Genomic DNA, 19,510 nt, shown 5'->3' with positions numbered 1-19,510 from the left:
TAACCACGAAGAGATCTAGTGAGGCAGAGACTCCATCATTTATGGTAAAGAATTTACTTCCTATTTATAAAATGTAGAAAAAGTACCTTGGGTATAAAATCTAAATGCCTGAGGTGTGATCAGTCAGGAGCCCAGAAAAGTCACTCTTCGCATCCTTCAGTCATCAGTGTGTAGTGCAAACGGAACAGGGGCTGGGAGTTCCTCCTCTACTGGGCTCAGTGGAAAGTTTCCCCAGGATAAAGCCACAGAGCCCTCTGTGAGGAAGAGGGGTAGAGAACGGGAAAGGAAAGGGGGCAGAACTGCGGCAGGGGCCGGGAAGGGCTCATGTACGGGAGTCTGTATTAGGATGATGTACGGGAGTCTGTATTAGGGTGATGTACGGGAGTCTGTATTAGGATGATGTACGGGAGTCTGTATTAGGATGATGTACGGGAGTCTGTATTAGGATGATGTACGGGAGTCTGTATTAGGATGATGTACGGGAGTCTGTATTAGGATGATGTACGGGAGTCTGTATTAGGGTGATGTACGGGAGTCTGTATTAGGGTGATGTACGGGAGTCTGTATTAGGGTGATGTACGGGAGTCTGTATTAGGATGATGTACGGGAGTCTGTATTAGGGTGATGTACGGGAGTCTGTATTAGGGTGATGTACGGGAGTCTGTATTAGGATGATGTACGGGAGTCTGTATTAGGGTGATGTACGGGAGTCTGTATTAGGATGATGTACGGGAGTCTGTATTAGGATGATGTACGGGAGTCTGTATTAGGGTGATGTACGGGAGTCTGTATTAGGGTGATGTACGGGAGTCTGTATTAGGTGATGTACGGGAGTCTGTATTAGGTGATGTACGGGAGTCTGTATTAGGTGATGTACGGGAGTCTGTATTAGGTGATGTACGGGAGTCTGTATTAGGTGATGTACGGGAGTCTGTATTAGGGAACACTCTCGTTTGCTGGAGGGAGGACCTCCCTTCTCAACTGCTCAGCACAACTGGCCTGGGCCTGCCCTAGAAATGTCAAGCTGCTTCCTAGTGCACAGGGCTGACCATCCCCTCTGCAGAGCCCCAAATGTGGCTTCTGTCAGGAAGGAAAGGCATCCATCAGTGTGACAAGAAGTGGTCACCTTTGGACTTGCATGAACTCCTTGCGCAGCCATAAGGAGTCCTGATAGAAGCGAGGATCACCCAGTCTCACAGCCGTCTGTTTGTAGAAGTAACAGTATAACACTGCCGCTGTGGATAATAAACAGAAGAGAAGCCTCAGGGATGCTCCTGAGTATTTGTTTCAGGGTAAGAACATAACCGGACGAGGCTGAGGGGCCCTGCTTCATGATTTCCCAGTGACTCCCAGAAAGGGCAGAGGGCAGTGGTCTCTCCTGTTCTTGGTGTGGCTGTCCCGCTCATCCCACGCTGCCTGTGATGGGCTGGGAAGCCAGGATCAAGGCCCTGGCTGTCAGAGCCACCGGTGGGACCAAAGTGAGGCCTGAGGATGCTCTGGTCCTTACCTAGCCTCTGGAATACAAATAACGTTTGAAGTCCATCCGTCCAGACAAAGTGGTTGGAGTTTTTCCAGCGTAAGTTCTAAAGGAGATATGAGTACACAGAGAAATGTGAACGGCTAGATGAGGCCCTCGCATCTCCAACTTGGTTAGCTGCAGAGATGCCACCTGGTTTAATAGCAGGCTAATGCACCCCCGTTCTTTCTTTCCACAAGCCCGAGGAGTGCTTTTCAAAGGAACCTCAAGTTCCCTTTTTTTTTTGCTACAGAGGGAAAATTCTTGTAACTCTGAGGGAGGAAGTTGGAACTAAGCCATTTATTCCATTTCATCCCGTAGCCTTTGCCGAGGAGAAATGATACACATCATCTCAGGAGTTCAGCATGGTCACTGTCTTGCCTTGGAAATCTCAGGCTCAGTTCCTGTCAGATAAAGGCTTGGTACACTCAGGGTTTAATCAGATTAACAGCTTCACAGTACAAAGCCAGGACTATTTTGGCTCCAGGAACCAGAGCAGAGACAATCCTCTCCGGGAAGCACCTTGAGATTTCGGCACTGCTCCGCTTCTTCCCTGTGAGCTCTAGTTCTCTCTGTGGAATCACAAGGGCAACCTAACGGGACGTTTGGTCTGAGAAGGCACATTTAGTAAAGAAATGACTAGAGAACCCTGAGGTTTTAATATGTTCCATAAAATGAGTACATGAGAAGCACATGAAATACCCAAAGGGATGGAAGAATTTGTGAAGCAGAAGAAATCTGAGGGAATTCCCTGGCGGTCCAGTGGTTAGGACTCCGTGCTTCCACTGCAGGGGGCAGGGGTTCAATCCCTGCTCAGGGAACTAAGATCCCACCAAGCCACACCACGTGGCCAAAACAACAACAACAACAACAAAACAAATCCGAAACCATGAAAACTAGATCTGCTCTGAGGCCTATGTTAGAACCAAAGGGAGGCATCTTGGGGGTCGGTTTTCCTAGTGGAAGTGATGGGGATGCATCAGACGGCATGCAGCACTGAAGGGCCAGCGGCACTCCTGCCTATTTCCCGTGGGACACTGATGCCTAAGAATATGCTGTACCAACCAGCTAACGATGAAACAGATTCAACTTCCTGTTTTAGCCCTGGCAGGCCTTTTGGGGCAAAAGTGAATTGAATGTTCCAGAAGTGTCCCTGGACTCTTGGATAAGGCTGTTCTTCAACATATAAGGTTAGATAAAAGTGCCTTATGAAATTCTCATGTGTCTAGCTTTAGGCTGGACCACATTCATTTCATCTGTTTCTTATCAAGGACTCTGTGAAATATAAACATCCAGAGATTCTGGGTTCCCACAGAAAAACATTCCTAGCCCTTTAAGGATTCAGAGCCTCACTCTTACCATGACCCAGACATGAAGGGAGATGCTGAGGGTGAAGTACACAGCTGTCAGGATGATGGTCCCTTTGAACTTATGGAAGAGGAGGTTGACGAGGCCAGCCTGGAAGACGAAGGTGTTGAAGAACATGAGGAAAATGATGATGATGTTGAAGAGGACTGCAATATCCTGGATGCTGCAGACACAGAAAACAAAAGGACGGCCAAATGGAGGCCTGGGGAGGACACAAGAGCCAGCCCCGAGTCCTAAGGGACACCATGGAGTCTGTCCTTCCTTGGTATATATAGTCCTCTGAAACCCCCCCAGAGGTAGTTTGGGTTTTGGACCCCAAATGACATGAAGCTAAAACTACCCACTGGCCCCATCAGTTGAGTGGCAGTCTATGGACAAGGCTTTCCTGCTGGCACTCCCCACTCAACAAAGCTCCCAGGCACCTGTGAGAAGCAGCTAGTTTCCTCCCTGTATCCAGAAAATGCCAGCCCTGTCTGTCACATAACCTGGTCCTGTCAGACGTTTTCCTCTAGCAAGACAGCAATGCACTTTCCCTCATCTGTGCACGCCTGGCTGCCTTAGTGCCATTCACGTCTCAGTGCAAATGTCCCCTCTTCAAAAAGACTTTTCTTTCACCCCACTACCTAAAGTAGCCTTTACCTCCCCACCCCAGGTACTTTATATCCATTGTATAACATTTATTACTATTTGAAATTACCTTTTTTTTTTTTTTTTTTTTGCGGTACGCGGACCTCTCACTATTGTGGTCTCTCCCGTTGTGGAGCACAGGCTCCGGACGCGCAGGCTCAGTGGCCATGGCTCACGGGCCCAGCCGCTCTGCGGCATGTGGGATCTTCCCGGACCGGGGCACGAACCCACGTCCCCTGCATCAGCAGGCGGACTCTCAACCACTGCGCCACCAGGGAAGCCCTACTTGACATTTTGTAACCCTCTTTCATGGCACTGTAAGACAGTATTTCTACTCGAAGATAGAGAAAATGACAGTGTCAGCAATCTGGCCCTCATTTTCAATGTGCACTGCTCCCTGTGTCCCAAACCCTTGTTAGAGGAAGTATACCAAAACAGGCCCATGTCTATGGACCATGACATGTCTATGGACCATGGAGTACCCCCAGGACAAAGTGCAATTTTATTCTCCCTGATATTTCTCTATTAATAACTTTAAAATGCTAAATTATGATTGTCAGGGACTTCAGACTGCTTGGGTTGAGCTGTCCCACCCACTGAACTTACATGAAGAGCACCAGCTGTATGACGGGAGCCATTCGGAGTAGCTCCGAGAAGGAATTGACAAAGAGGTCATAGGACAGCAGCAGGAACTGCAGGGAGAGCACCAGGCTATAGTTACTGGTCTGGAGCATCTTCCTTCTGCTATCTTGGGCCGCCAAGGGCACATTCCACAGTTCCCAGAAAGCAGTCCTAGTACTCTCCCAGGCACTGAGGGAGAAGCTATAGTTCCTCAGAATCAGAGCTGTTTCCCTTGCTCTCAGACAAGGGCCTACTGATGCAAAAAAAAAAAAAAAAAAAAGGAGGTTAGAAATTCATTAATACATATTCACCGAGGACTTATTATGTACCAGGCACCATTCTAGGTGCTTGGGATACATCAATGAACAAAACCAACAACAACAGAAAAACCCCAACTAGTCACTCCTTCCAGGGACCCTCACCCTCAAACCTTTTTCCATGGCTGGAACCCTCTAGATGTCGAGCTCTTTCTAAACACTTTTGAGTCCAAAGGAATCTAGGGATCCTACACACAGTGACTGTCTGGTCACGCAACAATACTAATCTATTACTAACCGCAGCAGCAAAACCTTTGCATGTCACCTACAATATCGCTTACAATTCAAAGCGCCCACATCACTTAAATCTCTCAATAACCCTTGAGGTAGAAGACACACTATTACTCTCCCCATTTTACAGAGGGGACAATCGAGGCCCAGGGAGGTAAAATAATTTGTCCAAGTTCACATTGCTAATAAGTGGCAGAGCTAGCATTCAGATCTAAGCGGTCTTGGTCCAGAGTCTGTGCTCTTAACTGCCGTACAAAGCTGCCTCTTACATAACTGACGGGTTTATATGTAACTAGGTGGGAGAGGAAATAGTGCTCTCCTAACGTTTACGATTATGGTAGCAACACAGTGGCACCAGGTAAAGGGAGCTGGGCTTTTATTTTCATTTATTCCAAGACCCAGAAGCTGCTTTGGGGGTGTCCTGTGACCCCCTCCAGCTGGATCAAATCTATGAACAAATTTCAAAATGCTTCCAAGTGTTACAGAACGATTAAATTCATATCGGTAAAATGTTACAGTTTACAAACTCTTCATATTCATTTCCTTATTTAATCCTACACCCATCTTGAGAAGCAGCAGTCCTTACGCTTATTACCCCACTTTACACAGAGGCTCTGCGAAGCTGCGGAACCTCGTCCGCCTCACCTGATGGAGAAGTCCCACTTTAGTGGATGTACGAAGGTGCTTTTCTCTGAACCGAGTCTCCTTATTCATCAAATAATATCGATAGCTACCAGCTACATACCGACACCATGATAAATTTGTCAACCAAGACAATTTCCTTTAATCCTCTCAACTACTCTGCAAGGTGGGCAAGAATTATCCTCATTCTACAGGCAAGGACACAGGGTCAGAGTTCAAGTCGTTCCTCCGTGTTGCAGGTGAGCAGAGCCAGGATTCACAACTAGGTGTGAAAACAAAGCCTGTGCTCTTAACTACTACTTCACAGGCCACCACAGAAGGCTGCTGTGAGGATCCGTTATATAGAGCCGCCCACCGCCATCTCTACGGGAAGGATGACCATCACGTCAGGTTAGGGCAGCGGTGATTCCCAAGGTAATGAAGCGGTCTTCGCAGTTTGTCCACCGCTGTCTGCCGCGTTCTCTCTGTCCCCTGAGTAATTTTCCTCACCCTTCGTAATCCACTTTAAAATAGGGCTTGCCTTAGCAAAAAACCAAAACCAAAGCAATTAACAAAATTCCGACTTCCGGCCACTTTACCCACTCCTCCTCAGCGTTCTCACCTAGAAGGCCCAACGTCGGTTGTCACGGGGACACCGTCCTGGCTTCCGGAAACCGGTTTTAAATTCCGGAAGTAGATGGGTGACGCGGCTCCGTCTGCGCCGTGCTACCCGCTTGTCCTCGGCTTTTTCTCCCCGCTCTTTGGCCCGCTCGGTCGCCATGTTTGGGCCCCCGCATTCCTGGGCCCGCCCCTCTCTCAACGTCGCTGCGCCCTGTTCCAGGGCTCCCAGCTGCGGGCCAAGGCCTCCGGCCTACCCCGCGTTCGGCCTTGCCGAGGGCCAGCCCCTGGCCAGAGGCTTCGCGTCGGCCCGAACATTTCCGCTTCCACGGAATCGAGGGGGTGGGGGTGGGGGTGAGGGACAGGACCGATCCGTGACGGCGTTCCTGGTCCCTGGAAGCCCGGGCTTGGGGAAGAAACGCCCGTGGAGGAACTGGAGTTAGTGTCAGCCCCTTGTCTGACGGCCACCCCGCGGCTCTGGACTTCATTTCCCAGGTGGCCGCGCGCGGGAAAGCGCGCGCGACCGGAAGTGCTACAAGCCTATAAGGTGACAGAGCGGCCCCGCCAGTTGGCTGTAGAGCGGCTGTGACTGGTGATAGAGGGCGTTCCTGAGAGTCTCACACTCCATCTCCCAGGAGCCTCGGGAACTGCCGGTCCGGCGCCGGGTGGCAAGAGGCGGGTCTCGGAGACCCCAGCACCCCTGCGTTCCACTGTGGTTCGGGGGTGAGAAAGATCCCGGGCTGGGAGTTCAGGGACCTGGGTTCGAGTGCTGGCTCTCCTACTGCCTCGCTTCGCGCTGTCGCGACCCCTCGCTCGGCCTCAGTTTTCTCTTTTACGAAATGGACATCGTTCTCTGTGCCCTTACTTACACAGGTGGTGGAAGGAAGCTCTTTGGAAAGCACAGAAGCTCTTCGGAAGTCGCAGTCAGCAGGTGGAGCCCCTTGCCTTAATTTGCACCCAAGGTTAGCTGGGACCAAGGGATCTTGGTCCCGGCGGAGGAGTCAGGGATCGGTCCCCGGGTTCCTGGAAACCTACTCTGGACACCTGAGGCCGACCAGAGGCAGTACGAAGGGCGGGACTGTAATCACGCAGGTGCTAAGGAGGGCCTTGCTTATCTACCTCCTGAGTGGAATTTAGGGCCCCTCACTCCTGAGTCTCTGACTACGAAGCTGCGTTTGGAAGTGAGGAGTCCTTGGAGCACAGGGGGAGTGAACCTGGAGCCTTGTACCAGCTCGCCCACTCACCGTGGCCAAGTCACTTTCCTTCTTTGGGCCCGAATATTTTTGATCCGTAAGATAAGAGTTCAGGACTTGAGCCCTAAATCTGGTTCTCAGGATTCCTGAAGCCCGCACCATTCATCTGAGAAGTGGAGCAACAAACAGACTTCCTGTTCCTTCATCTATTTGCACTTCTAAATAATTGTGAATGGGTTTGGAATAGAGCCTTTTCCTAAGGCTAGGGCCAAGTAGGATATACCCATTTCCTACACCAGGGCCTGATCTGTTTTAGTGCAGCCTGGGAGAATCCTTTTTGCTATGGGATTGAGAAGTATATTAGGTTGGAGAGTAGACGCCTTAGATCAGGGTCAACAAACATGACCCACAGGCCAAATCTGGCTGGCCTAAATGGCTTTTACGTTTTTCAATGATTGAAAAAAAAAAAAGAAAATGATATTTTGTGACATGTGGAAATGATATAAAAACTGAAATTTCTTTGTCCATAAATAAAGTTTTTCTGAACATAGCTCATGTTCATCTGTGAAGGTATTATTTATGATTGCTCTTGCAGTACATCAGCAGAGTTGATGACATAGTTGTGACAAACCGTATGGCCTGCAAAATCTAAAATATTTACCATTCTGGCCCTTTACAGGAGTTTGCCGACTTTTGTCTTAGAATGCGTCTCTACAAGTGAGGGCAGAATAGGACTGGTGGGCACATCCTGAAATCTTAGCACATCCTGTTCTCTTGGAATAAATGAGAGGATATTCTTAGCATTTGGATTGCAATTTTCACTGCATTCTTTCTTTTTCTCTCCTTTTGCTCTCTATTTTGAGCAGAGGGAGGGCTTGTCTGTGTACTGTTGGTAAAACATTCCAGCCATCTGTTAGGGAAGTGTCCCCATTGTCTTTTCCAAGTCTGTCCCAGAGCAGTAATCCAGGACCTCTTCTAGGGGCGTAGATGTGGTCCCTTTTGGATTATATTTTCTTTTTTCCTCTTACAAAGGGAGGGGGAAAAAAAAGTAGATATTATTCAGTGGATGGAGCCTGCTGACCAAGAGCTCCTTTGTGCTGACACTTCACTGGGGGTATGATTGAACCTCTGGTGACCTGAAACTTCTACTGCCCTTACAGGAACTAAGGGGATAACTCTTGAGGCTGGGTAGCAAATCTCTGAGCTCAGTAGCTAAGGTAGAAAGCTTCCAGAAATCAGGTGGCATGGTTTTCTCTCTCCAGCCTCCTGGAAGCTTATTTTTTCCCCCAGACCTCAGATCTTACTTTCTCAGAGATTACTGCCACCTTGGATCTCTTTGTGAGAGCTTAGCATCTGTTTGTAGTTAGGTAGACACCTGGCATGGAGAGAGCTGGCACGACATGGAATTGGGGCCACTGAGAGGCCTGGGCAACCATGGGGGCCATGAGCTTGAGGTTTTTGTTAGTCGTTAGGATGAAATGCTGTAACAATACTAAGGAAATGATAATACTGTCCTCTCACGATGTCCTTACATACATTTTCTTGACTCTCTGACAACCTGTGGTCAAATTAAAAACATGGGCTTTGAAACCGAATAGACAAGGGTTTGAAACTCCCTGCCCACTTACTGGGTCCTATTTAGTCTGTCTGAGCCTTAGTTTCCTCATCTATAAAATGGGGATAACTCCACATGGGGTTGTGAAGATGAGTAGATGGGATCATGTGTGTAAGGTTCTGGTGTGGTGTCTGCTCGTAGCTGCCTTTCAGTAAGTTATATCCTATTGCCATGGCTTTCTTTCAGATGAGAAGACTGAGTCCTACAAATGTTAAGTGAGTTGCTTAAGGAGCCTCAGAGCATAAGAATTGGAGTCCAGGCCACCACTCTGTCAGCCTGCCACTAGGTATAAAGGTGAGGGTCAAGTGTTTTATCTCCTTGGGAGTTCTTGATTTTAGGGGCCTCTTCTCTGTTAGCTGGTTCAGATTGAGGGACCTCAACTGCAGGAAGCCACTGTGTCAGCTTCTTGGCCTGAGTCCACGGGGCAGTGTGCCTGCCTTGAGAGCTGTGCCCATGCTGAAAGCAGGGGTGTCCTGTGGCTTTGCAGACTGCCTGCCAACTCACGCCCACTTGCCTGGCTTTTTTTTTTTTTTTTGCTGTAGGCGGGCCTCTCACTGCTGTGGCCTCTCCCGTTGCGGAGCACAGGCTCCAGATGCGCAGGCTCAGCGGCCATGACTTACGGGCCCAGCCGCTCTGCGGCATGTGGGATCTTCCCGGACCGGGGCACGAACCTGCGTCCCCTGCATCTGCAGGCGGACTCTCAACCACTGCGCCACCAGGGAAGCCCTGCCTGGCTTTTAAGAGCAGCTGCTGGGTTTCCCTGGTGGCGCAGTGGTTGAGAATCTGCCTGCCAGTGCGGGGGACACGGGTTCTGAGCCCTGGTCTGGGAAGATCCCACATGCTGCGGAGCAACTGGGCCTGTGAGCCACAACCACTGAGCCTGTGCCTCTGGAGAGGCCGTGATAGTAAGAGGCCCGCGCACCGTGATGAAGAGTGGCCCCCGCTTGCCGTAACTGGAGAAAGCCCCCGCACAGAAACGAAGACCCAAAACAGCCAAAAATAAATAAATAAAATTTCAGAGCAGCTGCTTAGGGGGCTAGGCATTCACCATGCCTGAAACCAGGGTTGGTTTCTGAGTTTATCAGGTACACGTGGGACCCTCAAGATAAACTCTTGCTTTCTAGATCACGAGTTCTTGCTTCCTCTTTTCTCCTCTGGACTTTCCCCAGAGAAGAGAAAGCAGAAGTTTCAGGTCTGGAGACAGCTGGGGGCTTTTGCTCAATTAAAGGTGTGGCGAATGGGGACTCTGAAGACCCCATGTTACCTCCCAATGGGAGGATTAGCCCATAGAGGTCACAGTCTGGGGAAGAACTTTGCTGCAGAAGTGGGATCCTATAGCACTCTCTCTCAAGTGGCCTAATGGTAGTGTGAAGATTGTGAGTTTTGCCTCCTTACGTTAGAACTGAAGCCCTGGGCATTTGTGTGATCTCGCCTGGATTTTGATTTCTGTCCTTTCTTTTCATGGGGAGTGGGGTTATAATTCTTTACCTTCTGGTCCTGTGAGGGGAGGCACATCCTAGGGCCCTGGATCTAGAGCCTTGGCGTCGAGCCGCAGCGGGGGAGGCCTCTCTCCAGGGCCAGCCCTAGGCCCAGGCTGGCTGCGCTGTATGCTGCCAGGTGCTGGGGCGGGGCCTCACTCACTGTTCGTAACCAGAGATTGGGTTCACCCAGCCGTCAAGGCTTCATGGGACAGTGCCCAGGCTGATAGCAGGGGAACCACCCTTCCGGCCAAGAGCAAGGTCAGTGTTACCTCCTTTAGCCTGCGTGTGGAGTGCGCCTGAGCCAACAGGGACGTGTGGTTTCCGCTTTCTCTAGGAGTGCTTGATCGGAATGGCTGTGGGATGGTTTTATCTGTCCGTCTTGGCGCTGTGCTCCCTGGGCTCGATGTGCATCCTCTCCACCATCTATTGGATATGGTACTGGCAAGGTGGCTTTGCCTGGGATGGCACCATGCTCATGTTCAACTGGCACCCGGTGCTCATGGTTACGGGCATGGTGGTGTTCTACAGTGCTGGTGAGTACAGGTCAGCAGAGGAGACATGGTGTGGCCCGGGCTCGTACAGGGCAGCGCTGTCCCTCTCCATCCTGGCCTTCGTTACTGTCGGGTTCAGGGCTATAGGGGTGGGGTGGGCTGGGCTGTTTTTGGGCCCAGGTGTCATGTGGAGGAAGAAGTCGTGCGAACGGGAGCATCTGAGAAGGGTAGCTGCATGGATACTCTTGGACGGGGGTTGGCGAACTTTTTCTGTTAAAGGCCAGACAGTAAATAGTTTAGGCTTTGCAAGCCCTATGATCTATGTTGCACCTACTCAGCTCTGCTACTGTGTTGTGAGAGCAGCCAGAGACAACACGGAAACGTGTAGCTGTGTTCTGATAAAACTTTATTTATAGTGGTGGGGGTGGGGAGAGAAATAGGTGAGGGAGAGCAAGAGGTATGGACTTCCAGCTGCAAAACAAATGAAGCACAGGTACAGTGTAGGGAATGTGGCCAGTAATTATGTAATATCTTTGTATGGTGATGATCATAGCTAGACCTATCATGGGGATCATTTTGAAATGTACAGAAATATTGAATGACTGTGTTTTGTAACAGGAAGTAACATAGTGCTGTAGGTCAATTATACTCCAAAAACAAACAAACTCATAGTAAAAGACAGCAGATTTATGGTTACCAGGGGTGGGGGGAGGGGGAATTGGATGAAGGCAGTCAAAAGGTACCAACCTCCAGTTTTAAGATAAATAAGTACTAGGGATGCAATGTACAACATGATAAATACAGTTAACCCTGCTGTATGTTATATATGAAAGCTGTTAAGAGAGTAAATCAAAGAGTTGTCATCACAAGAAAAAAGTTTTTGTCTATTTTTAAAATTTTGTATCTATATCAGAAGATGGATGTTCACTAAACTTATTGTGGTAATCATTCCATGATGTATGTAAGGCAGACCATTATGTTCTACACAAACTTATGCAGTGCTGTATGTCAGTTATATCTCAATAAAACGGAAAAAATAAGTACAAATTTTAAAATTAATGTTATTTAATTATTATTAATTATGTTAATTATTATTTAATATCAAATATAATTTGATAATAGCATCCATAAGCATTAATTACCTAGGCATAAATCTGACAAAAGCCATATAATGTTTCTACAGAGAAAAATATAAAACTGTATTGAAATTAAAGAAGCCCTAAATAAATGGAGGGATATACTACTGTGTAAGTGGATTGGAAGACTAAACGTTGTAAAGATGTAAATTCTCCTGAAATCGTTTTGTAGGTTAATTTCAACCCCAAGGTCTCAGTGCTTATTTTTGTGAAAATTGACAATCAGACTGAATTATCTTGAAATGCAAAGGGCCAAGATTAGTCAAGGTGGTTTTGAAAAAGAGCAAAGTTGGAGGGCTTACTCTCCCGTCTATTCAGGTTTATTATAAAGCTACTGTAATTAAGACAGCGTGGGACCTACTGTATAGCACAGGGAACTTTGCTCAATACTCTGTAATGGCCTATATGGGAAAAGAATCTAAAAAAGAGTGGATATATATAAATGTATAACTGACTCACTTCGCTGTACACCTGGAACTAATACAACATTGTAAATCAACTGTATTCCAATTAAAAAAAAAGTGTGGTAGTGATAAGTGAATAGACAAGTGAGGAAAGGTGGCTCTGCAGAGCTGTGGGACAAGATGTTCTTTTCAATAAATGACGTTTAGCCATATGGAGTAAAAACACTTTATTCACGAAAATCGGCAGCTGGCTGCACCTGGCCTGTGCGCGGCAGCCTGCCAGCCCTTGCTCTAGGGAGCGGGGCCTGGAGCCTCTGTGGCACAGTCGGGGCCGTACCTGAGGGGTCCCCTTACTCCTGCCAGACCCATCCTTGCCCCGTGCATTCAGAGGCAGGCCTTGGGGCCCAGGTGAGTCTCATTTTCGCCACTTGTAAAATGGGAATAATGATGTTGATAATAGCAGCTTACCCCGTGCACTTTGGATACATCCTCCCACTTTTGTTCTTACGGGACGCTTGTGAGGCTCTGTTGTTGCCTCTATTTTACAGATGAGGAAACTGAGATTTAGGAATATGCCAAATAGCTGAGAGGAAGAACCTGGATCTGGACCTCGGTTATCTAACCTTAAAGCCTGTGTCCTCGACAGCTCACTTCAGTTGTGAGAATTCATTCAGTTAGATGAAATAATGGATGTGACGTTGCTTTTCAACCTGTAAAACTGCATACAAGTGGCATTTATTATTGTTATGACAGAATGGCAAGTCCATGAAACCTGTTCTACCCACCCCTCCCTTTCTTAAATTGAAGTATAGTTGATTTACAGAGTTGTGTTTTCTGGTGTACAGCAAAGTGATTCAGATATATATATATATGTGTGTGTGTGTGTGTATATGTATATACACATATATATGTATATATTTTCAGATTTCTTTCCAGTATAGCTTATTACAAGACACTGAATATGGCTCCCTGTGCTCTGCAGTAGGGACACACTGTTTATTTTACGTAGAGTAGTTCGTATCTGCTGATCCCAGACTCCTAGCTTGTCCCTCTTCCGGCTCCTCCCTTTTGTCATGGTCCTTGTCTCCCCGCTTCATGGTTGATGGCTATACCAGAAATGATGCAAGGATGGAAGATGCTGAGGAGTTGATACTGATGTCCTAGCATTTCCTTATTTTGTTGGGAGGCTGTCTGGGATCACGTCAGGGTAATTCCCCTAATGCACGGGTGAGCACAGGGGAAGAGGCCGAGCCCAGGGACTGCTCTCTCTCCTACAGCATCACTGGTCTACCGCCTGCCCCAGTCGTGGGTAGGGCCCAAGCTGCCCTGGAAATTCGGCCACGCAGCCATGCACCTGCTGGCCTTCATCCTGACTGTACTGGGGCTGCATGCCGTCTTTGACTTTCACAGCCATAGAAAGATCCCCAATCTCTACTCCCTGCACAGCTGGCTGGGCATCACCACCGTCTTCCTCTTCGCCTGTCAGGTGGGTACTCTCTGTTCTCCTTTGGATTCCCACAGCTGCCAGCTCTCGTTGGGGCTTCACTTGCATCAGCACCAAATATCCCTTCTGCTTACTGCCTGGAGACGGCCTTGCAGGGCACATCCTGTAGAATCGGCAGTTTGAAGGGCTGTGGGAGATTGGTGGTTCCCGAATTCACCCTGTTCCAGCTCTTACCCCTCACACGGCCCACCTGTGGTGCTGGAGCGCTCTAAGCTAACTCTGTCACAGCACGCACCACACTGACTCTAAATCATCTTTTCTGCCCTCTTCTCTCCCCCCTTTCTGTGAACTAGAAGCAATTCTAGAAGTAGTATCCGTATTCTGATGTCAGCCCTGTACAAATGTGTTTTGTGAGCCAGGACAGGAAGGAAGCAGAGACAAACAAGGATGGCTGGGTTTGCAGGAGACTGGGGATAGCTAAGCATTTCATGTAGGTAACATCCCTACATTCCTTTGTGTAAGACAAACAGACCCCAGTGAGGAGGCTAGGTGTGGTGCTGGGGCAATGCCTGGTGGGAGGTTTGAGCTGGGAGATAAGGGCAAGGGTTCACTGATGGGTAGGAGGCACTGGTGAGTGGGATGACCTGGCGTGCCTTTGGTCACACACAGTACAATCAAGTACTTCCTGTGTCCACAGTGGTTCTTGGGCTTTGCGGTCTTCCTGCTGCCCTGGGCGTCCGTGCAGCTGCGCAGCCTCCTTAAACCCTTCCACGTCTTCTTTGGAGCCTCCGTTCTCTCTCTGGCCATTGCATCTGTCATTTCCGGCATTAATGAGAAGCTTTTCTCCAGTCTGTGAGTGGGACGGCGCCCCCAACTCTAAGGTGGAGGGGAAGGAACAGGGTCTTCAGAAGATGCACTCGATGATCATAGGACCCATCCAAGGGAGGGAAGCTTTTGGGATGGGGCTCGTTCCTGATCTGGAAGGTTAATGGAATCGGTCTTTCTTTAGGCTGAGATTGGTACACTGGTCAGCAAATACCCAGCATCAAAGCGATTTAGAACCTACTCTGTGGCAGAAACTATTCTAAACATCTTAAATTTAATCCTCTAACTGCCCTACAACATTTGTTGTCATTGCCACTTATACATTAGGGAACAGAGGCACAGAGAGGTTTAGTAATGCACCTAAGGGCACACAGCCAGTAAGTGGCGGAGCTTTGTGTTAGGACTAGAGGCTGCATGCCTAACCACTCCCATTCTCCGTTCTTTGAAGTAGTGGGGGTGCAGTGAAAAGCAAACAAGATTTGAGGTCAGACCTGGGTATAGATCTTGGCTGTGCCATTTCCTAGTTATGTAACTGGAAAAGTTCATTTCACGTCTGGGAGCTTTAGCTTCCTCACAGGGAAAAAGCATTCTGCAGACACTTGTCATGGCAGAGACTTGGAAAGTATGTTAATATTCCAGGTCACAGCAGGTCCTGGGAAGCTTTTCTTATCCTCTGTTAGTGGCACTGAGTCTCACATTGGGCAAAAACAGGTAGAAAAGTTTCTTGAGCGCCCACATTGTTTTGTCATCCTCAGGAAAAATGGCACCAACTCGTACTCCAGCCTGCCCAGTGAGGCTGTCTTTGCCAACTGCTCTGGGATGCTGGTGGTGGTCTTCGGGCTGCTGGTGCTCTATATCCTGCTGGCTTCGTCTTGGAAACGCCCAGAGCTGGGGATGCAGGCCGAAAGACAGGTATGGGGTTTTGGTCTCCCATTCCAGGTTGGGGTAGGGCCGGGTCTAGGGAAGGGTCACCCAGTAAAGACTTGGGCTTTGCCGGGAAGACCAACCCAGTAACGTGGTGGGAAACCAAGGTGCTTGAAGGTGGGGTTACGCTGGCTGACGGGGCGCACCAGTGGCAGCCCAGCACCTCCTGGCCGTTGCAGCAAGCGCCGCTGCTCGGGCTCAGGCTCCTGGGGGCCTGTCCGCTGGGAGAGGGTGGGGGTTACTCGCCTCCCCAGATTGCTGTGGTTTCACGAGTGGAAGTGTAGCCTTGTCTTCTCCAAGGACGGGCTTGCGCGTAATGAGGGGTGTACGGTAATTTCTCCTTCTTCGGCTTTAGGGTTCATCTAGTGGGATGGGAGCGTATCTATACTTCTTCAGCTTTAGGGCTCATCTAGTGGGATGGGAGCGTACTTCTTCGGCTTTAGGGTTCATCTAGTGGGATGGGAGCTTATCTATACTTCTTCGGCTTTAGGGTTCATCTAGTGAGATGGGAGCGTACTTCTTCGGCTTTAGGGTTCATCTAGTGGGATGAGAGCGTATCTATACTTCTTCGGCTTTAGGGTTCATCTAGTGGGATGGGAGCGTATCTATACTTCTTCGGCTTTAGGGCTCATCTAGTGGGATGGGAGCGTATCTATACTTCTTCGGCTTTAGGGCTCATCTAGTGGGATGGGAGCTTATCTATACTTCTTCGGCTTTAGGGTTCATCTAGTGAGATGGGAGCGTATCTATACTTCTTCAGCTTTAGGGCTCATCTAGTGGGATGGGAGCGTACTTCTTCGGCTTTAGGGTTCATCTAGTGGGATGGGAGCTTATCTATACTTCTTCGGCTTTAGGGTTCATCTAGTGAGATGGGAGCGTACTTCTTCGGCTTTAGGGTTCATCTAGTGTGATGGGAGCGTATCTATACTTCTTCGGTTTTAGGGCTCATCTAGTGGGATGGGAGCTTATCTATACTTCTTCGGCTTTAGGGTTCATCTAGTGGGATGGGAGCGTACTTCTTCGGCTTTAGGGTTCATCTAGTGGGATGGGAGCGTATCTATACTTCTTCGGCTTTAGGGCTCATCTAGTGGGATGGGAGCTTATCTATACTTCTTTGGCTTTAGGGTTCATCTAGTGGGATGGGAGCGTACTTCTTCGGCTTTAGGGCTCATCTAGTGGGATGGGAGCGTATCTACACTTCTTCGGCTTTAGGGCTCATCTAGTGGGATGGGAGCTTATCTATACTTCTTCGGCTTTAGGGCTCATCTAGTGGGACGGGAGCGTACTTCTTCGGCTTTAGGGTTCATCTAGTGGGATGGGAGCATATCTATACTTCTTCGGCTTTAGGGCTCATCTAGTGGGACGGGAGCATATCTACACTTCTTCGGCTTTAGGGCTCATCTAGTGGGACGGGAGCGTATCTACACTTCTTCGGCTTTAGGGCTCATCTAGTGGGATGGGAGCTTATCTATACTTCTTTGGCTTTAGGGTTCATCTAGTGGGATGGGAGCGTACTTCTTCGGCTTTAGGTCTCATCTAGTGGGACGGGAGCATATCTATACTTCTTCGGCTTTAGGGCTCATCTAGTGTGATGGGAGCATATCTATACTTCTTCGGCTTTAGGGCTCATCTAATGGGACGGGAGCGTATCTACACTTCTTCGGCTTTAGGGCTCATCTAGTGGGACGGGAGCGTATCTATACTTCTTCGGCTTTAGGGTTCATCTAGTGGGATGGGAGCGTATCTACACTTCTTCGGCTTTAGGGCTCATCTAGTGGGACGGGAGGGTATCTACACTTCTTCGGCTTTAGGGCTCATCTAGTGGGACGGGAGCGTACTTCTTCGGCTTTAGGGTTCATCTAGTGGGATGGGAGCGTATCTACACTTCTTCGGCTTTAGGGCTTATCTAGTGGGACGGGAGCGTATCTACACTTCTTCGGCTTTAGGGCTCATCTAGTGGGACGGGAGCGTATCTACACTTCTTCGGCTTTAGGGCTCATCTAGTGGGACGGGAGCGTATCTACACTTCTTCGGCTTTAGGGCTCATCTAGTGGGACGGGAGCGTATCTACACTTCTTCGGCTTTAGGGCTCATCTAGTGGGACGGGAGCGTACTTCTTCGGCTTTAGGGCTCATCTAGTGGGACGGGAGCGTATCTACACTTCTTCGGCTTTAGGGCTCATCTAGTGGGACGGGAGCGTACTTCTTCGGCTTTAGGGCTCATCTAGTGGGATGGGAGCGTATCTACACTTCTTCGGCTTTAGGGTTCATCTAGTGGGATGGGAGCGTACTTCTTCGGCTTTAGGGCTCATCTAGTGGGGCGGGAGCGTATCTACACTTCTTCGGCTTTAGGGCTCATCTAGTGGGATGGGAGCGTACTTCTTCGGCTTTAGGGCTCATCTAGTGGGACAGGAGCGTATCTAGCGGGTGCTTGGTGACGGTTTGAGTGCTTGCAGCACGTTTTGCCTGTTCTTGGCCACGCAGGCACCTGAGGGACATGGTGAGATGGGGTGTGTATTGGCTGAGGGGCTTTGGAGCTTCTCTGAAAGGTGTGGTGGCGTGGGCTGGGACTCGCCTTGCAGGTTGGGGTCTGAGCATCTCAGGCCTGGCGTGACTCCTACAGGTCAGGGGCCATTTTGACGTTATGCCATTAACCTGAGTGCATCTGCCTGTCTTTCCAGGCCCTGTTGCACGGCGGGGAGTGAACAAGGAAGGCGCCGCCAGGAGCGGTTGGTGGTGCGGTCTGGACTCCTTCAGAAGCTCTGCTCTCCCCGGGGCTCTCGTCCAGTCTCCCCTCGTCTCCGTGGTGGACCTGCTCTCTCCACAGCTTGCTGCCCACATGCTTTCCTCGGTGGCTTTGGCTTCTCCACCTCTTCCTGGCATTGACATCTCAGGTCGTTCGTTTACCCCAGGCCCTCCTTGCCCTGGCTGCTCACGCCGCTCCTGCTCGCGTGAAGTCAGGCTCATTTCCCCTCACACCCCTAGGGATGTGGCAGAGAACCCCGAGAGCTCAGGTGACCTGGGAATCAAGTGCAGTCCGTACCGTGGAAAGTGAGGGAGCCGATGCTTCCTCAGCTTTCCCTTGAAGTTTAGGCCGCTGCGCCGGGCCAGGCTTCATCTGCTCCGTTACCTCCATCCAGCCCATCTGGACACGAGGCTGGGCGGGAACACGGTGACGCGATGGAAGGACAGGGGAGAATGGCAGAGCTGCTTCTGCAGAGGAGAAGCTGAGGAGCTGGCTGCCCGTTTCTGTTGTTTCCCGTCGCTGCATTGTGTCTGCGTGCGTTGTATGTGCCCTTCTAGCTGCTGCTGCAACTGGGGCCTGGATCCTGGCCCTTCCCTATGACTGATGTGCTGTCGGACAGCCTTATGAGCCCTGGTAACCTGCTCTCCCAAGAACAGCCTGTCCCACGGAGGAGTAGCAGGGGTGCCTCGAGCTTCCTTTCCTTTCCCTCATCGGGTCCAGGCTTGCCTGCCTGTCCCCGGGCAGGTTCAACCTTGCTCTCTCGGCAGGGCACTTGCTCAGCTATTTTCACTCTCCAGCTTGCCATGAAACGGGCCAAAGTCATGGTGCATTGTACCCAGCAGAGCCCTGGGAGCTAGGCCACCTCCAGAGGCGTTCCTCATTGAGCGTCCAAGTGCCTCACTTGCCCCCACGATAGCTACGTGCGTGGCACACCCAGTCTCGGGTGTGATGCCTGAGTGTGCCGCCGCTCTTCCAACGAGACTGTGGTGACGTCTTGCTCCTCTCCTAAGTGTTGGCACTGCCTTCTCCAAACAGGCCCTGCCAGGTCCCAGGCCCCATACTGCTGTGCTTAGGTGACAAGCAGCATGGCGACACCTGGGGTCCCGAGTGGGCCTTACCCCCTGGCAGGGGCCATGAGGCTGACTGTCCACCCCACCCCACGTGGCCAGATGCTGGCAGGAGGACCATGACAGAACTTCTCAAGTGGCTGAAGCCCTCAGAAGCCACTGGGATGACTGCCAGGCACCTTGGTCATAGGACCAGCTCCCCCTCTTTGCACATGGGTAGGCATTTCACTTGTGAAGCTTGATTTTCATTAAATGTGTTTTTAAGA

The 19,510-nt window shown here is 49.9% G+C and overlaps 2 protein-coding genes across 2 annotated transcripts; one reads left to right on the top strand and one right to left on the bottom strand.

Moving 5' to 3' along the window:
* Positions 1-946: 946 nt before the first annotated feature.
* TMEM138 (transmembrane protein 138) lies at positions 947-5,855 on the bottom strand. Its single transcript, XM_065882890.1, has 5 exons — positions 5,678-5,855; positions 4,118-4,382; positions 2,876-3,047; positions 1,508-1,583; positions 947-1,235 (listed from the first exon to the last, which is right to left on the bottom strand). The coding sequence occupies exons 2-5, from the start codon at positions 4,243-4,245 to the stop codon at positions 1,123-1,125; spliced, it is 489 nt and encodes a 162-aa protein (XP_065738962.1). The 5' UTR covers positions 4,246-4,382; positions 5,678-5,855; the 3' UTR covers positions 947-1,122.
* A 4,702-nt stretch (positions 5,856-10,557) lies between these two features.
* CYB561A3 (cytochrome b561 family member A3) lies at positions 10,558-18,607 on the top strand. The gene is made up of 5 exons (XM_065881418.1): positions 10,558-10,741; positions 13,517-13,725; positions 14,381-14,535; positions 15,264-15,420; positions 18,572-18,607. Exons 1-5 carry the CDS (start codon positions 10,558-10,560, stop codon positions 18,605-18,607), a joined length of 741 nt encoding a protein of 246 aa, XP_065737490.1.
* The last annotated feature ends 903 nt before the right edge of the window (positions 18,608-19,510 follow it).

This window comes from Phocoena phocoena, chromosome 8 (genome assembly GCF_963924675.1).
Source record: "Phocoena phocoena chromosome 8, mPhoPho1.1, whole genome shotgun sequence".
In the NCBI taxonomy this organism is placed as follows: domain Eukaryota; kingdom Metazoa; phylum Chordata; class Mammalia; order Artiodactyla; family Phocoenidae; genus Phocoena; species Phocoena phocoena.
This window is presented reverse-complemented; position numbering and strand designations above follow the sequence as displayed.

Excerpts from the sequence above, each read along its gene's own strand:
- TMEM138 (XM_065882890.1), bottom strand. The coding sequence starts at position 4,245 with ATGCTCCAGACCAGTAACTATAGCCTGGTGCTCTCCCTGCAGTTCCTG. Across the intron at positions 3,048-4,117 it reads ATACAGCTGGTGCTCTTCAT|CATCCAGGATATTGCAGTCC; the intron begins GTAAGTTCAGTG and ends CTGTGTCTGCAG. Across the intron at positions 1,236-1,507 it reads ATTTGTATTCCAGAGGCTAG|CGGCAGTGTTATACTGTTAC; the intron begins GTAAGGACCAGA and ends TATTATCCACAG.
- CYB561A3 (XM_065881418.1), top strand. The coding sequence starts at position 10,558 with ATGGCTGTGGGATGGTTTTATCTGTCCGTCTTGGCGCTGTGCTCCCTG. Across the intron at positions 13,726-14,380 it reads TCTTCCTCTTCGCCTGTCAG|TGGTTCTTGGGCTTTGCGGT; the intron begins GTGGGTACTCTC and ends CTGTGTCCACAG. Across the intron at positions 15,421-18,571 it reads GGATGCAGGCCGAAAGACAG|CCCATCTGGACACGAGGCTG; the intron begins GTATGGGGTTTT and ends ACCTCCATCCAG.